A 15,832-nucleotide genomic window follows, 5' to 3' on the forward strand; every position below is an offset into this window, starting at 1 on the left:
AAAACAAGTGACCGTGGATACAACTTATCTTTAGTTACTTCAATTTTGAAAGACAAAAGGATGATAAGATGAGAATAGGGAGGCAAGAAGAAGGGAGAAAAGGAAGAAAATGGGGAAGATATAAGAAAAGGAGAGCAAGTGTAGAAGAGCAGAGAAAGGGAGGTCAAGGAAGAAAGAATATTTTCTGTCTTCTTTGGTATTCTGCCAGTTACATTGTCTGTACAATGGTACTTGTAGCAATTTTCTAAACCAGTCCACTTCATTTACCGATACGTAGCTTTATCTTTTTTTTTTTTTTTTTTAATACATAGAAAGGTTTTATTTGCAAGGGAGCAAGAATTTAATCAAACAAGCCAAATCCCATGTCATCATCTGACTCTTCGGACTCTTCTTTCTTCTCATCTTTCTTCTCCTCTGCTGCAGCAGGGGCAGAACCAGCAGCAGGAGCTGCTGAGCCAGGGGCAGCAGAAACAGCTACAGCCCCACCAGCAGGCACACTGGCGAGCTTGCCAACACCCTGAGCAATGACATCCTCAATGTTTTTTCCATTCAGCTCACTGATAACCTTGTTGAGCCGGTCATCGTCCGCCTCGATGCCCACGCTGTCTAGTATCTTCTTGATGTCTTTGGCGCTGGGAGAGGAGTTGCCCCCGAGGGCGGCCAGCAGGTAAGAGGCGACGTAACGCATGTCGGCAGCGGCGGACGGGCCTCACGCGTGCGACCTCGGCGGCGTCGGGCAGCGAAAGGGTAGCTTTATCTTTTATCACAAGACTGATGCCTATCACATGTCAATCTGTATCTGTTTCCTCTAGGGCAGCATGGAACCTAGCCATATTTTCAAAATTACCACAATATATAGAAAGGATAGAGTCAAACGTGAGCAGAACTATGTGTTCTAGGATGGCAGACATCTCCAATTTCTAAATACGATTTTTAGAGAGAATATGGAAGTACTTATATCTTCCTTGGTTCAAGTATTTGAGCACATCTTTTACTTTTATAACTATCAGTGAGCTTCCTAGTAGTCTCTGCAATTTCCAAGTTTTTTACTCTGTAGAAGGTTTCTCTTTGCTTCCTCATTTTTATTGTACATAAATTTGGGACTCATCGATGTTTATGAGGCTAGGCATGGAGATTTAGCAATGAGAGCATGAAAAATTTATAAAAATAAACAAATTATTTACATAATATTAATCAAGCTCAATATATTGTAAAATATGGTATATTGTGATATATGATAAAATATATATGATAAATATTATATATACATTATAAAATATATGTGATGTATTGATAAAAATATAACTCTGACAGAAGCATGGGAAATAAACAAATATACTTGTAAAGTTTTTCCAAATTAAATATTACTCTTATCCAGTAACAACAGAAGTAATCTCAGACTTGGCAGATCCCAGGCTTTGGGTTAACTGAATTTGGAATCTCTCTAACAATTTTCCAGAACAGTTGGTTAATAAAGTAGTTTGTGCTTAATTTATGGGTTTAGTCCTAAGAATTTAACTAAGAGTTATCTGACAGTAATAATAATCTCTGGGTTTAAACCTGGCACAATTCATTTGTCATATCAGAAATTAACTACTCCTACACATCAGATTACCTCTGGATTTTATGAGAGCTCCCTATAATTTCATTATCATTTCCATCATGCTGGTAGCACAATTGCCAGGGTGCTGGTGTGCAAGCAAGTTAAACATATTCATAGAAAGTATTTAAATACTAGATTAAAAAGAAAAAAGAAAAGTGTATTGGATTAGAGGAAGAATTTGATCTTATTGTGTCCCAATGTGATGCTCTATCAAAAAAGCAATTACGTCATATATCCTAATTGCCTGGTGTTAGCAAAAATCTCACCGGGTTTAGGATGCCAACTCTCTCTCTCTCTCTCTCTCTCTCTCTCTCTCTCTCTCTCTCTCTCTCTCTCTCTCTCTCCCTCTCTGTCTCTCATCTTTACTGATGTAAGAGGAGCTTGAAGCCATGGGAAGAGTGCCTTATGCTAACTGAAAAATATATTGAACTTTCTTTCCTCCTCCCTAAATAGAAAGCCCTCATGGGAAAACCACAAACAGAAATAGAAGTTTTAGAAACTGAGTTGTACTGGATGCTGTTTTGTTCACTCTTGTGCCATAGAGAAGCCCCTGATCTGGATATGTTGCCCAGTGTCCCTTCTTCTAGCCAAGAAGCTTAGCTGTACCCTGGGAAGTAGGCTACCTGCTGCTTCCTCCTTTAGTCACCTTACAAGTCATGTAACTGCCAGCCAGACATATTAATTAAGCAGCTAGCTCCCACTGCTGCAGACACGTTATGAGGCTTATAAATTCTTGACTGTAAAGGACACCGCAGTCTTCTGCGAGAAGGTGCCTGGGAACTGATAAGTTCTTACTGTTTTTCATCCTGCCTTCTCCTTTCACCTGATAACTTCTTGTTAGTCATTCTACATGTAGAGAAAACAAAAAGAGGTGGCCAGTTCCCACAATGCCTCCTATCCCGAGGGCTATTATAAATCAAGCCTGATGGCTGCTGTGTGGTTTCAGCTATGGAGCATTCTCTAGGACAACTTTATACCACAGCATTAATAATATTAACTCTTGTGTTATAAGGGTTTAGATCTGTAATTTATGAGAGTTGTTTGTTCACTGCTGGCAGAAAAATTAAAAATGAGCAAACCAATATACCACGTAAACTGCATGCATGTGGTTTATTTGAAAGTGGGGCAGTTAAAAAAAGAATGTGACAGTCAGAATGCTGCTGTCTGTCTACAATGTTGGTCTCATCAGCTCCGTATTTAAAAGTCTAGCTATTGGTTGCAGTGAATGAGACCTGTTCAGATTTTCAAGTTCCATTCAGTGATGGAATTATTTATGTATGGCCAAGTGGGACACTCAAAAAAATCCGTAATAATGATTTTCCTTATCAGGTGAACCCTAGTAAGGACAGAGCTTCATAATTCCTTAAAGCAGTGTAGGACTTATCTGATACTTGCGTGTCATTTGAATCCAAGTGGGTAACTCTTAGAGAAGGAAGAGTTTGTCTGGACTTATGGTACCAGAGAGAAAAAGTTCTTTGGGGGGAGGGGGGGCGAGACAGTAGCAGGTAGGCATGTTGACTGGTGAATGAAACTTAAAGATCACATGCTCAACTTCAAGCAGGAATCGGAGACTGAATATTACACTCTACCCCCAGTGGTCAAACCCCACCAGCAAGACTATACCACTCAAACCTCCACAAACAGTGTCACCAACTCAGAATCGGGTGCTTAAGTGCCTGAACCTATGGGGGACGCATGTCATTTAAAGCATCACACTCTCTGTGCTTCAGTTTCCTCAGCTACAAAACCAAAATCAAGATGTTGTGTATTTCATTAGGAATTTAGAAAAGGTAACTGTGTGGACCCATATGAAACTTTTGCTACAGTGCCTAGCAAATAGTAAGCATTCAGTCGAATCGGCTCAAATGTTACCTTTTAGTAGTATGAGCCGACAAGATGGCTCAGCAGGCAAATTACTTGCCTGCAAGGCTGATGGCCTGAATTCAGTCCCTGAAACCCACATGGTAGAAAGTGAGACCTCGTTTCCTCAGGTTACCTTCTGACCTTCACTTTTTTCTGTACGCCACCCACACACGCCATACGTATGAACTCATACAGACAAATAAATATGCAAAATTGAAAAAAATATTACATCAGTAACACCAAGAGCATTGTATAGCCACCACAGCAAAACCTTTCCATCACGGAGCATCTCCTTTAGCTTCTGAATGTGGAAGACCGACAAGCAATGGTACCAGCTGCTTAGTGTCTTGTCTGGGTCACAGCCATCACCGCACTGCAGATTACTAGGACTCACATGTCTCGCAACATTGACTTCAGCATGTGCACATTAAGACAGCTGTGGAGAGTATGGTTCTATGGGGTATATGACCATGAAGATTCTTGGAGCTTTTCTTCTTTAAGGAGTCACAAATCCTTCTGTTTTGTTGAGATTTCTCAATAAAACAAAGCAAGCACAAAGCGAAAATTCCACACGGCATTTGGATCGAAGTGAAATCACTGCGGGCTTTCAGAGTTCCAGGAAGTTTTATCACAGTGTTGTCCCAGGGCACTATTCCTGGTCACTGCTTACTGCCATGCTGCTCAGGAGTGACAGAAGAATGTGCAGGAGGAAATGCAGGTGTGTCAAACTCAAGATAGTGAAAGTGGACTTCTAATAGCCAGAATCTTCTTAGCTCCCTTCTGGCAGCAAGAAGGAGTCCGGAGAGAGAGGAGTCAGGAGGTGGAAAGGGGAGGGGGGTGGGTATTGAATACTTACCCACTATTATTACCAATGTAACATAACCTGCTTAGGTTAATAAGAGACGCATTGTTATTGTTATTGATGTGATATACGACAATGTCACAAACGATTCTACTTTAAAATAGAAAAATGTGAAGCTAAGGATGTGGCCCAGAGGGAAAGCATGAGCTTGTCAGTGGCAGTGCCTTGGCTTCGATCCCAGCACAACTAATAAATAAATGAACCGGAAGATATTAACGCAAGCTCTGCTGATGGGATGGCTTTCTCTTTGAGAATTACTTTCTCTTTGCAGCCCCTGTGTGCCCCCCCCACCTCCCCCACACGCAGGCGCGTACGCAGTCAGGCACACACACACACATTCATGAGGCAGTGAAAACCACAAAGTGTTTTCCTCTCTGCTCTCCACTTCAGGGAAATTATACAAGTAAAAAAAGAAGAACTTCGTGTTTAAGAACCAAAAAAGAGTCATTCAAGGATCTTTCTGGTACCTCAATTTTACATTTTATGAACATTATTACAGTTGAGAGCCATTAGCTACCATTTGGACAAGTTTACTAGCATTCTGCATTTACTAGCATTTTACTTTTTTAAAAATTTAATTAAGAAGTCAAACTTTTATCCACTATTAATCCCTAAGGGCATTATTTTAATATTTGCTAATTTTTCCCTCCTGATGATCAGCTAGAAGTGGTTTTAGACATCAAGCTTTGGTTACATTAGCATATAAAATTCATAGACTGTAGTGTTGTTCTTCAAATGCTTTTAAATTTTCTTCCAAAAAAAAGTACTCTCTGAAAACTTATAGAACAGGATGGAAACTATTATGGTGGCTCAAAAATAAGACTATGCTTTCTGATTTTATAAAAATATTTAAGAAAGCATGCACAAACAGATTCGTAGAGCTTGAAATATAATCTACTAGGAGAGAAACAAGTCTCAAAATTATGTTTATTTTGTTTTTAAACTTAAATTATTAAATTATGTGTAGTACCAATTTCAGAAAGAGAAACTGATAATGAATGCTGAGGAAAATATAAGAATGAATAACAAGACTGGATTTTATTTGCATTTCCCTGATGACTAAGGATCTAGAATACTTCTTTAAGTGTTTCTCGGGCATTCTATATTCCTCTATTGAGAATTCTGTTTAGCTCTGTACACCATTATTAATTGGGTTATTTGGTTTGGTAATGTTAACTTCTTGAGTTCTTTATGTATTTTGGATAATAGCCCTTTGTCGGATGTAGGATTGGTGAAGATATTTTCCCAGTCTGTAGGCTGCCGTTTTGTTCTGTTGACACTGTTCTTTGCCTTACAGAAGCTTTTCAGCTTCATGTCGTCCCATTTTTTAATTGTTGATCTTAGAGCAGGAGCTATTGGTGTTCTGTTCAGGAAGCTGTCTTCTGTGCCATTGAGTTTAAGGCTCCTCCCCACTTACAACTCTGAGATTGCATCGTATAACCTTCAGAATGGCTAAGATCAAAGGCTCAAGTGGCAGTACATGCTGACAAGGATATGGAGAAAGGGAAACACTCCTCCATTGCTGGTGGGAGTGCAAACTTGCACAACCACTTTGGAAATCAATCTGTCTCTTTCTCAGAAAACTGTGAATAGTGCTACCTCAAGACCCATATACCCAAAAGATGGTCCACCATACAACTATGTTCATAGCAGCTTTATTTGTAATAGCCATAATCAGGAAACAACATGAATGTCCCTCAACCATGAAAAAAGAAACTGTGATATACTTACTCAAGGAATACTATTGAGCTGGTAAAAACAAAAAAAATCTTGAAATTTGAAGGCAAGTGCATGGAACTAGAAAAGATCATCCTAAGTGAGGTAACCCAGACCCAGAAAGACAAGCATGGTATATACTCACTTATAAGTGAGTATTAGCCTAATATAGATGTCCTCTGAGAGATTCCACCCAGTTGGGGATGAGGACAGATGCTGGGACTCACGGCTGGACTCTGGGTGAGAGTCATATAGAAGAATGGTGGGCAGTGGAAGGACCCAGATTGTTCAGGAGCCCCACAAGGAGACCATCAAGGCTGGTGGATCTGGACACTGGGATGCCTGTACAAACGGTTGCACCCAAACCTAGGTCCCTGTTCAGATCTAGCCAATGGACAGCTCATTCTTCATGGTTATGTTTAGAGTGGAGACTACGTCTGACATGAACCCTGGTGCCCCTATTTGATCACTTCCTCTTGGTGGGGAGGCCAGGAAGCACTCAGAGGAAGGAGAAGCAGGCTATCCTGATGAGCCCTGGTAGGCTGTGGTCATATGATGGGGGAAGAGGTCCCCTTTTGCTAGAGGTCTAGGGGAGGAGAATAGGTAGAAGAGGGAAGGAAGGTGGGAATGGGAAACTGCAAGCAAAGGGATAAAAATGGGGATGTAATCTGAATAAATTATAATAAATTAATATTAAAACAACAACAAAAAAGAATGAATAACAGGGTGGGGAATTGGTACAGAAAAACAACAAAATCAAAATACTTTGTATTTCATTCTAGAAATAGGAAAGAATGGAGAAGAAACCAGACAATCAAGTGGAACGTCTAGGCAGCATTTCAAAGTGAGCAAAGTTGTTTACAGAAATTTCCTATGTAATTTGTTTGCCACCGGTTTTTTATTTTAATATTTTATTATTTTATTCATATTATATCTCAATTGTTAGTCCGTCCCTTGTATCCTCCTATTCCTCCCTCCCTCCAGCTTTCCCCCAACTCCCTTCCCCTATGTCTGTGACTGAGGGGGACCTCCTCCCCCTGTATATGCTCATAAGGTATCAAGTCTCTTCTTGGTAACCTGCTATCCTTCCTCTGAGTGCCACCAGGCTTCCCCATCAAGGGGACGTGGTCAAAAATGGGGCACCAGAGTTCATGTGAAAGTCAGTCCCCACTTTCCACTCAACAGTGGAGAATGTCCTGTCTATCAGCTAGATTTGGGTAGGGTTTCAAAGTTGACTTCCTGTATTGTTCTTGGCTGGTGCCATAGTTTGAGCAGGACCCATAGGCCCAGATCCGCCCATCATAATGTTCTTCTTGTAGGTTTCTAGGACCCTCTGGATCCTTCTATTTCCCCATTCTCCCATGCTTCTCTCACCTAAAGTCCCAATAGGATGTCCTCCCCTCTGACTCCTTTTCTTGGTAAGTGAAGACTTTCGTGGGACATGCCTCTTGCCACCAATTTGATGGTAAATCTCTGGGAACATTTATGGCCCACATTTGTGAGGTGCCATGAGAGAGCATAAGGATGCTGGCAGGTGCTAAGGTATCTGCATAGCTCCAGGGGGAATGACATTCCAGTGCATGGGCTGATGACCTTGGCTTTTATAAGCTTGGAAGTGTGCTAACATGTTTCTTTTTCTCAGACAGGCAGTTCATGCAGATGTTCCTGTTTTGGGGGATGAGGGATTTTGTTGTGACCACAAACAAACAAAATATAAGTTTGGGACAATGAGAAGTTTTTCAAATCATTTCACAAACTCTTAGACTACCGTTTGCCTTATTTCTAAATGCAAGTTTGTGCTTATAATTTGCTGTTGAGTTAAACAGATGTATTTGTTTTCAAGAGAATGAAAGAGACACAGAAACACTTTAAAGCATCCTTTCTCTCAGCTCCTCAGATGGGAAGACAAGTAGCAAGGAGACCTGTCTGTCTCCCACATCATACTGCTCCAATCCCAGGGAGCCTCAAACCCATTCTGCTCTTTCAAGGAACAGAACAGGCCCTTCACAGTCAAATTCTGGAATATCATCTTTGGTAAATATTTTTCCATTAGATTTTAACTTATATTGTGTTTCAAAAAATACATGACCTTATATTTAACATGGACCAGGATTGTTTTTACTTCTTTCCCTTTTATTAGAATGGTTCCATTTAGCCCATAAGATTCAGATCAGTTTTTATGACGGCGCTCAAACTATAGAAAGTATATGTTTCCAACACAATTTTGTAGCTTCAGTGTCTGACAGAAGTTTGGTACCCAACATGTGATCATATATGTATGTATGTATGTATGTAGTATGTGTATATATATATGTATAAGACAATATTTGTTTGTTTATATAAATGAATGTAACAAAGCACACAGTCAGCCTTTGTTAGAAACAAACGAACATCTAGAAACAAAGGATGCACTAAAAAAAAAAAGCTAGATTGTAAGAGGCTCTAGATACATCAATCAAGTCATCAAAATTAAAAGTGGAAAAAGCCATAAGGCAAGGCATGAATATTCACTATCATCTTGTAGAGAAAAAAAATTATCATATGCTATTCCACACTCACAACTTAGCATGGAGGTAGTCAAGACATGTCCCAGGTTTTCTGTATGTCACCAGAAGCCACAAATTATACCATATAACTTCTTATAAAAAAACAAACAAACAAAAAGCAAAAAAACAAGGCTTTGGTACAAAATTGGATTTCAGGTGAAAAGATGGAAGATTTTTCTCTTTCTCAAATATAGATTTAGCTTAAATTCTCTTCTATTTCCAGTATTAGCCTCATAAAGAACTACAAAGAGGCAATGGGGCATGACATCCCTAGGGAATTGAACTTGTAGGAATTTTTCTATGTAGAAAATTTCTACTTAGAACCCTGTAATAGAAGCAAGAGAGAACACAATTGAGAGTAAGTTAATCCCTGCAGTTTATCAATCTAAGATCTAGCTGTGTTTATTACTTGTCTTAAAGACAGTTCATAAGAGCATCTTAATTCCTGGAAAATTCATTACCAAATACTGACCATTTTAACAAATTGCAACATCACACCTAACATCTTAGCATTTGTTAATCAGGATTTCGGTGATAGTTTATTTTTACAGTGTGCCTTATATTTAGAAGAATCCAGGTCATCAAGAGACTAAGTAATAAAATAAAAAGATCACATTTTATTGTCATTATCATTTTTAATTATTTGTCTACTCTGCGGGTATGTGCTCCTGAGTGTGCAGTTGCTGGTGGAAGTCAGAGACACTGTAATCCCCTGCAGCTAGAGTTAGAAGCAGTTGTAAAACATTTACCTTGTGTCCTAGAAACTGAACTCAGGTTTTCTACAAGAGAAGTAAGTGCTCTTGAATGCTGAGACTTCTCCCAGCCTCAAGATTAATGGATTAAATCCTCATTTTTCTCATTTAATTTGTGACAGCCTTTTTTTCCAGTTCTCCCATGTGTTGGGCCAAGAATGACTTTCAAGCACATGGAAACAAGTCACAACATAGACTTGTGAGTGTATTAGAGTACTAAAAGTTCTGATTCCTATGGGAAAGACTGAAATCATCCAAATCGTGTTAACCACCTGAAAGATAAGCATATCTAACAGTTGAAATATTTTTATATTGCTTATATAAATTTATACCTAAGCAAAACTTCAGCTGTATGAGAAGCTCAGTAAGATGAATACAGTTATTCTCAGTATTTTGATGGCATTTTGTTAAGCCACTGAATCTATGGTGTATGTATATATTTTGCATAGTATTTTTCCAGTAATATAAATTTTAGTTGTTTGTTTATTTTGCCTTTGGAACTGTCATCAGAGATACAAAATACTTGGAATTCTAATTGTCAATTACCTTTGCAATAAGTCAAAGACTGCAATCCCCTGGAGACAGGATTATATATAGTTGTGAAAACTTATCTTGTGTCCTGAAAACTGAACTCAGGCCTTCCAGAACAGCATGAAGTGCTCTGTAAAATTGCCCCAGATATGGTTTCAGCACATATTCTGTTCAAAGCTCTACTGACCACAAAGAGGAAGATGACCAAGTCTGAAATACTTCATTCAATGACAGCTGCACATTTAGAGTCAGTGTTAACAAATAGGACTGCTTCACCGGAAGAGCCATCAGGATGCTTAATAGTTTATAAACCTACATCCATGTAAGAACTAAATAACTTAAGAAGATAAGCAACACTATCAGACATTTGATATAGTAATCACAGGCCTAGAGATTCGTTTATGTAACTTCGCAAAGACAGACTTTATATACGAAACAAATCAGAGGAGTTACGTAATGAAAAGAGTCCCTTTAATGAAGCAGTCTTACCAGTTAGAGCTGTTCTACAATCCATCCTGATAAAATAATAAACAGGCATTAAAGGATGCTTAATAGAGTTGCTTAAAGTAAACTCATGATGCTTGTGTACATGTAAATAAGTATGATGTATTTTACATGTATGAATATGTTTATTTATTCACTCTATTGTTAACCACAAAACATAAGGAAGTTGTAAGTGCTGGGACACAGGGCATGAAGATGTGTAGTGTAGAGTACATTAAGGTCACTTTCATCACAGGACATTTGGAGTTCAGTTTGAGTGAATGTTTGACACAAAGAAATAAATGCAATATATTATATAATGTATGCACATATTAAATAATGTTTCTTTTCTCTCTTGTTTTAAGTTTCCACCAGAGTCTTATAAATATCTCACTTGGTATAACATAGAACAGCATGAAGTTCAAGGAAGTCAGCTACATTGCCCAAGAATAAGAAAAGGTAAGAAAAAAAATGTATTCTTATACTTTCTCTGAGTATATGTTAATGTGTGTGTGTGTGTGTGTGTGTGTGTGTGTGTGTGTGTGTGTGTGTGTAGTGCAGATATACAGACACATGGTGGAGGGCAGGAATGATGACTTTCCCAGCTACAGTGATACAAAAAGAAGCTGTTTTCTGCAACTGAGAGGGACTCATGGGAATCTGAGATCAGGGAACCTGTATGGGTCTGACCTCTGCATATATGTTATGGCTAATTAGCTTGAAGTTCATTTTGTTTGTTTGTTTGTTTGTTTGTTTGTTTTGATTAATTTTTATTAATTCATTAATATTACATCTCAATTATTATCCCATCCCTTGTATCCTCCCATTCCTCCCTTCCTCCCACTTTAACCCTATTCCCCTCCCCTATGACTGTGACTGAGGGGGTCTTCCTCCCCTTGTATACAATCATAGGCTATCAAGTCTCTTCTTGGTAGCCTGCTATCCTTCCTCTGAGTGCTACCGGGCCTCCCCATCAAAGGGACATACCTTGGGGTTCTTGTGGGAATCCTAACAGTGAGAATGATGGCCAACTCTTTTGCCTACTTATAGGATCCTTTTCCTCCTACTGAGTTACTTCCTCCAGCCTTGACGTGATGGCACATCCCTAGTCTTGTAGCTTTTTATGTCATGTTTGGTTGATGTTCTTGAGAGATCTGCTATTTTCTGAGGGGAGGAGGAGGGGCTGGACCAGGGGGAAAGAGGTGGGGTGGGGAAGTAGAGGGAGGGGAAGGAGGGAAAACTGTGGTCCAGATATAATATATGAGAGAAGAGTTAAAAAAAAAATTAGACACTCCACATCTATTTGGGTCTGCTGCTGGGTGTAGCCTCGCAGAGGACAGCTATGCTAGGCTCCTGTCTGTAAGCATAACAGAGTATCATTAACAGTGTCAGGGGTTGACTCTCTCCCATGGGGTGGGTCTCAGGTCAGGCCAGGTGTTGGTGGAACATTGCCTCAATCTCTGTTCTATCTTTAGCTCTGCACATCTTGTAGGTCAAAGATTTGTGGGTGGGTTGGTGTTCCCCTTCCTCCACTAGGAGTCCTGTCTAGTTAGAATGTGCTTCTCTGATCTCCATGGCCCCTGCTATGCTACTTGGTTGCCTGCTTTTTGATCACTCTTCCCTGGTGGGGCTGCCTCCCCAGGTCACAGCAGAAGAGAACTCAGTCCTGATATGACTTGATGAGCTGGGATGGGTGAATGGGTGGGACTCCTCTTCTCTGAGGAACAGGGGAGGAGGCATGGGGAAAGCGGGAGGGAAGTTGAGACCAAGAGGAGAGGAGGGAGGGGCTGTGATTGGGATGCAAAGTAATCAAATTAATTAATTAACTAACTAATTAATTAAGTAAAAATAGAACCTGGCTTCTGAACACAAGTAGAGGGCTAAGGTGTGGTGAAAACTATAAAACTGAAGGAACATTACGGCGTGGAAACAGCAGTAAATGTGAGAAAGAAATGAAAGCAACTGAGGATGTACAAAAACAGTCCACCAGCTTCCCTCCTTCCGTGATTTAAAGGGCCGGGTCAAGTGCTGAGGTCATTAATTATCAAATCCAATCTCATTCCCTGACAACCGTAAGTATTCTTGCAGAGGATACCATTGCTCTTTTAAGATAAAGGCACATTTCCCTTCCTTAGGTCATTAACAGAACCCAATCTCTCCTAAGTGACTAGTCATAAAAGAAACAGAGCATTACCTAAGGGAAGAAAAACTCTGGACAAAAATAAAAATCCCATCGCCTTAAACTGTAGAGAAAATAGATGCCCATTCTACAGTGGCCTTAATTTGATTTAAGTTTGTTTTGTGAGATGGAAAGCCAATGCTTTCAAGAGCACACTGATAAGAATTATCCTCCTTTGAGATTACATCCTGAACACTTATCAAAACTATTTTAGTTGGTCTCAGCTGTCCCAATTGTCTATTCCTCTAAGAGTTAGTAAAGAAAGCAAGGTTATCTGGTGTGTGATGAACAGCAATTTCCTGAGGCTTTGATTTCTGGATCAAGACTGACTTAGCTTCTCCCAATTAAATGAAGCAAATGACCCAATTGTTAGCAGACTCCCTCTAAAGGATAGATTTATTCCGACTGAAAATCTCCCATCAACATGATTCTTTGACTGCCATTTCTAGGTATAAATCCAGCGAGGGGACAAAGAATGAGCTGAGAGATAGCAAGCAAGAGCCAGCATCCCTTGGCTGTCAGATAGTCTGGTCTATAGTCTTAGCTGCTAAGATATATCTTCAATTACTAACCCAGCAGGAGTACAAAAAACTGCCAACTTAATGTAACTTCTCACAGAGGAGATGACCTTTGGCCTCCAATATCAAAGAAATCTTTGGAATCTGCTGCAAAGAGAAAAATAATTAAAAGACCAGAAAATCAATAGCACTCAAACAAACAGTACAGGGCAGAGCTTTGAGAACTCTGGAGTATTCAACACACAGCGAGCATTACCAAATTTGGAAAGCGTTCAAGATAATAATGTTTGAAGGTATCTAAGTTCAATTAGGTGGATTTTTCAAGCTTTCTACACTATGGGTTTTAGTTGTAATCATCTTCTTTGATGAAGACTACTTCCTGACAGAGCTATCTTATTTGAAAATTTTTTTTGACCTTTCCACACTCAGGGTCAAAGGATTTCCTGGGTTACCAGGGTAGAGTTCATTAAAACAGAAATAGGCGAGATGACACCTTGACCTATACCCCATCCCCACCTCCAGCAAAAAAAAAAAAAAAAAAAAAAAAGACTAATGCTTGTGTCAAAATAATGAAACATTGGCCTCTTTTTCTTATTGCCTCCATAAATCCTTTACAAATGGAATCGTTACTTCTTGTCCTCTAGACAAGCGTTTCTGATGCTGCAACATTTTAATACAGTTCTTCATGTTACAATGACCACCCAACCATAAAATCATTGCTATTGTTACTTCGCAGCTGTAATTTTGCTACTGTTATGAATCATAGTGCAAATATCTGTGTTTTCTGAAAGTCTTAGGTGACCCATGTGAAAGAGTTATTCCAGCCCCAAAGGGGTTGCAACCCAGAGGTTGAGAACCCCTGATCTAAGCAAACATGCCACGTGAGCAGTGTTGGCCTGTGGTGCTTTCTATGTTCCTTTGTATATAAACCATGAATTTCAGAAAAATAGAGGTACAGAAATGAATACAAAGGGCACAGGTACCATACATGCAAATACAACACATAAGAGCTGGCAGGCAGCCTTGACAGCTCACCATGGAGTTGGGTTGTTTTGTTCTTGTTTGTTTGTTTGTTTGTTTGTTTGTTTTATTGAAGTTGTCTACTTACTTTCCACCCAAACCACAGTTTCCTCCTTCTTCCTCTCCTCCCAGTCCTTCCTCTGCTCTCAGTACTTCCCTTTCTCCTCCCCTCCCCCAACCATCCCTCCTCTTCATCTCTTCAGAAGGGGAAAGCCCTCCCATAGATAGCAACCAGCCTTTGCATATCAGGTTGCAGTGAAATTAGGCACATTTTCCTCTATTGAGGCTAGACAAGGCAGCCCAGTTAGGGGAAAGGGATCCAAAGGCACACAATGTAGTCAGAGACAGCCCCTGTTCCTGCTTTAGGAGTACTACATGAAGACCAAGCTACACAACAGTTACATATGTTCAGAGGGCCTGGGTCCGTCACATGCGCCCTCTCTGACTGGTGGTTCAGTCTCTGTGAGCCCCTATGGTCCCAAGTTAGTTGATTCTGTAAGTTTTCATGTGGTGTCCTTGATGCCTCTGGCTCTTTCCATCTTTCCTCCCCTTTTACCACAGGATTTCCTGAGCACCTTAGGTTGGTTATTTATTTATTTATTTATTTATTCACTTTACATCCTGGTGGTCATAGCCCCATCCCTCCTCACCTTCCAGCGCCACCCTCCTTTCCTCTTCCCCATCCCTCTTTTCTATTACCGAGAAAAGGGAAGCCCTCCTTCCAGTCTGCTCCACCTCATCAAGTCTTATCAGGACTGAATGTGTCCTCTTCCCCTGTGGCCTCACAAGACAGTCCTGCCAGGGGGAAATAATTGAAAGGCTGGTAAAAGAGTCCATATTAGAGAGCCCTCACTCCCTCTACTAGGGGAATCACATGAATCCTGAGGTCCCCATCAGACTGTTCTTTGTAGGAGGCCTAGGGCCAATCCATGGTTGATGCTTCAGCCACAGAAAGCACCTCTTGGCCATGCTTAGTTGGCTTTCTTGGTCTTGTGGAACTCCTGTCACCCTTTCTCCTTCCCTCCACTTTTCTACAAGGCTCCCTACCTATTGCCCAATGTTTGGCTGTAAGTCTCAGCATCCGTTTTGAGGTGCTACTGTGTAAAGCCGCTCAGAGGACAACTCTGATTGACTCCTTTCTGCTAGCATAGCAGAATATTCTTAATAGTTCTCTCCCATGGGGTGGGTCTTGGGTTGTGTCAGGCATTGGTTGGACCTTCTCTCAATAATGGCCCCAGATGATACAGACCTTTCCTTTTAGTAGACTCAATAAATAGTGCAATGGATTGTGGAAACAAGAAAGTATATGCTGGCCATCCATCTTTTTTTTTTTTAAGAAATAAATGTCTTATAAAAATTATGATTGCAAAGCAAATATGTTTCCTATCCAAACACTTTGGCCCCTTGCTTCTAACCTTTCTACTGTTTTTAGATATGCAAAGAACTGAAGCTCAGTGCTGAAAATCCATTATCATGAATCATGGGGTTCCATTCCACCCACCTCAAGATCAGAAGCAAAACCATTTTTCCCAACCTTGAGAACTGAGAACAAATCTTATTTGGAGGAGAAGATTGGAGATTAGCAGAAAATTGCATTGGAAGTACAAGTTAGACTAAGATGTGGGTAGCTCTGTTGACAAGACAGGGCTTGTGGGTGGACAGTAAGATATGTCCGTCATGCTTTGCAGGTTTGCATGTGTATGCTCTATGGGAAGTGTCACTTACCAGGCTCTAAGGCAACTTAAAACGAAACCCCCGA

At 40.2% G+C, this 15,832-nt stretch overlaps 1 protein-coding gene across 1 annotated transcript; it reads right to left on the minus strand.

The window, feature by feature from the left end:
* Positions 1–316: 316 nt before the first annotated feature.
* LOC311590004 (large ribosomal subunit protein P2) lies at positions 317–746 on the minus strand. Its single transcript, XM_084768766.1, has one exon. It carries the CDS (start codon positions 686–688, stop codon positions 341–343), a length of 348 nt encoding a protein of 115 aa, XP_084624892.1. The 5' UTR covers positions 689–746; the 3' UTR covers positions 317–340.
* Between the last annotated feature and the right edge of the window lie 15,086 nt (positions 747–15,832).

Source organism: Acomys minous (genome assembly GCF_964271855.1).
Source record: "Acomys minous genome assembly, chromosome: 19".
NCBI lineage: Eukaryota > Metazoa > Chordata > Mammalia > Rodentia > Muridae > Acomys > Acomys minous.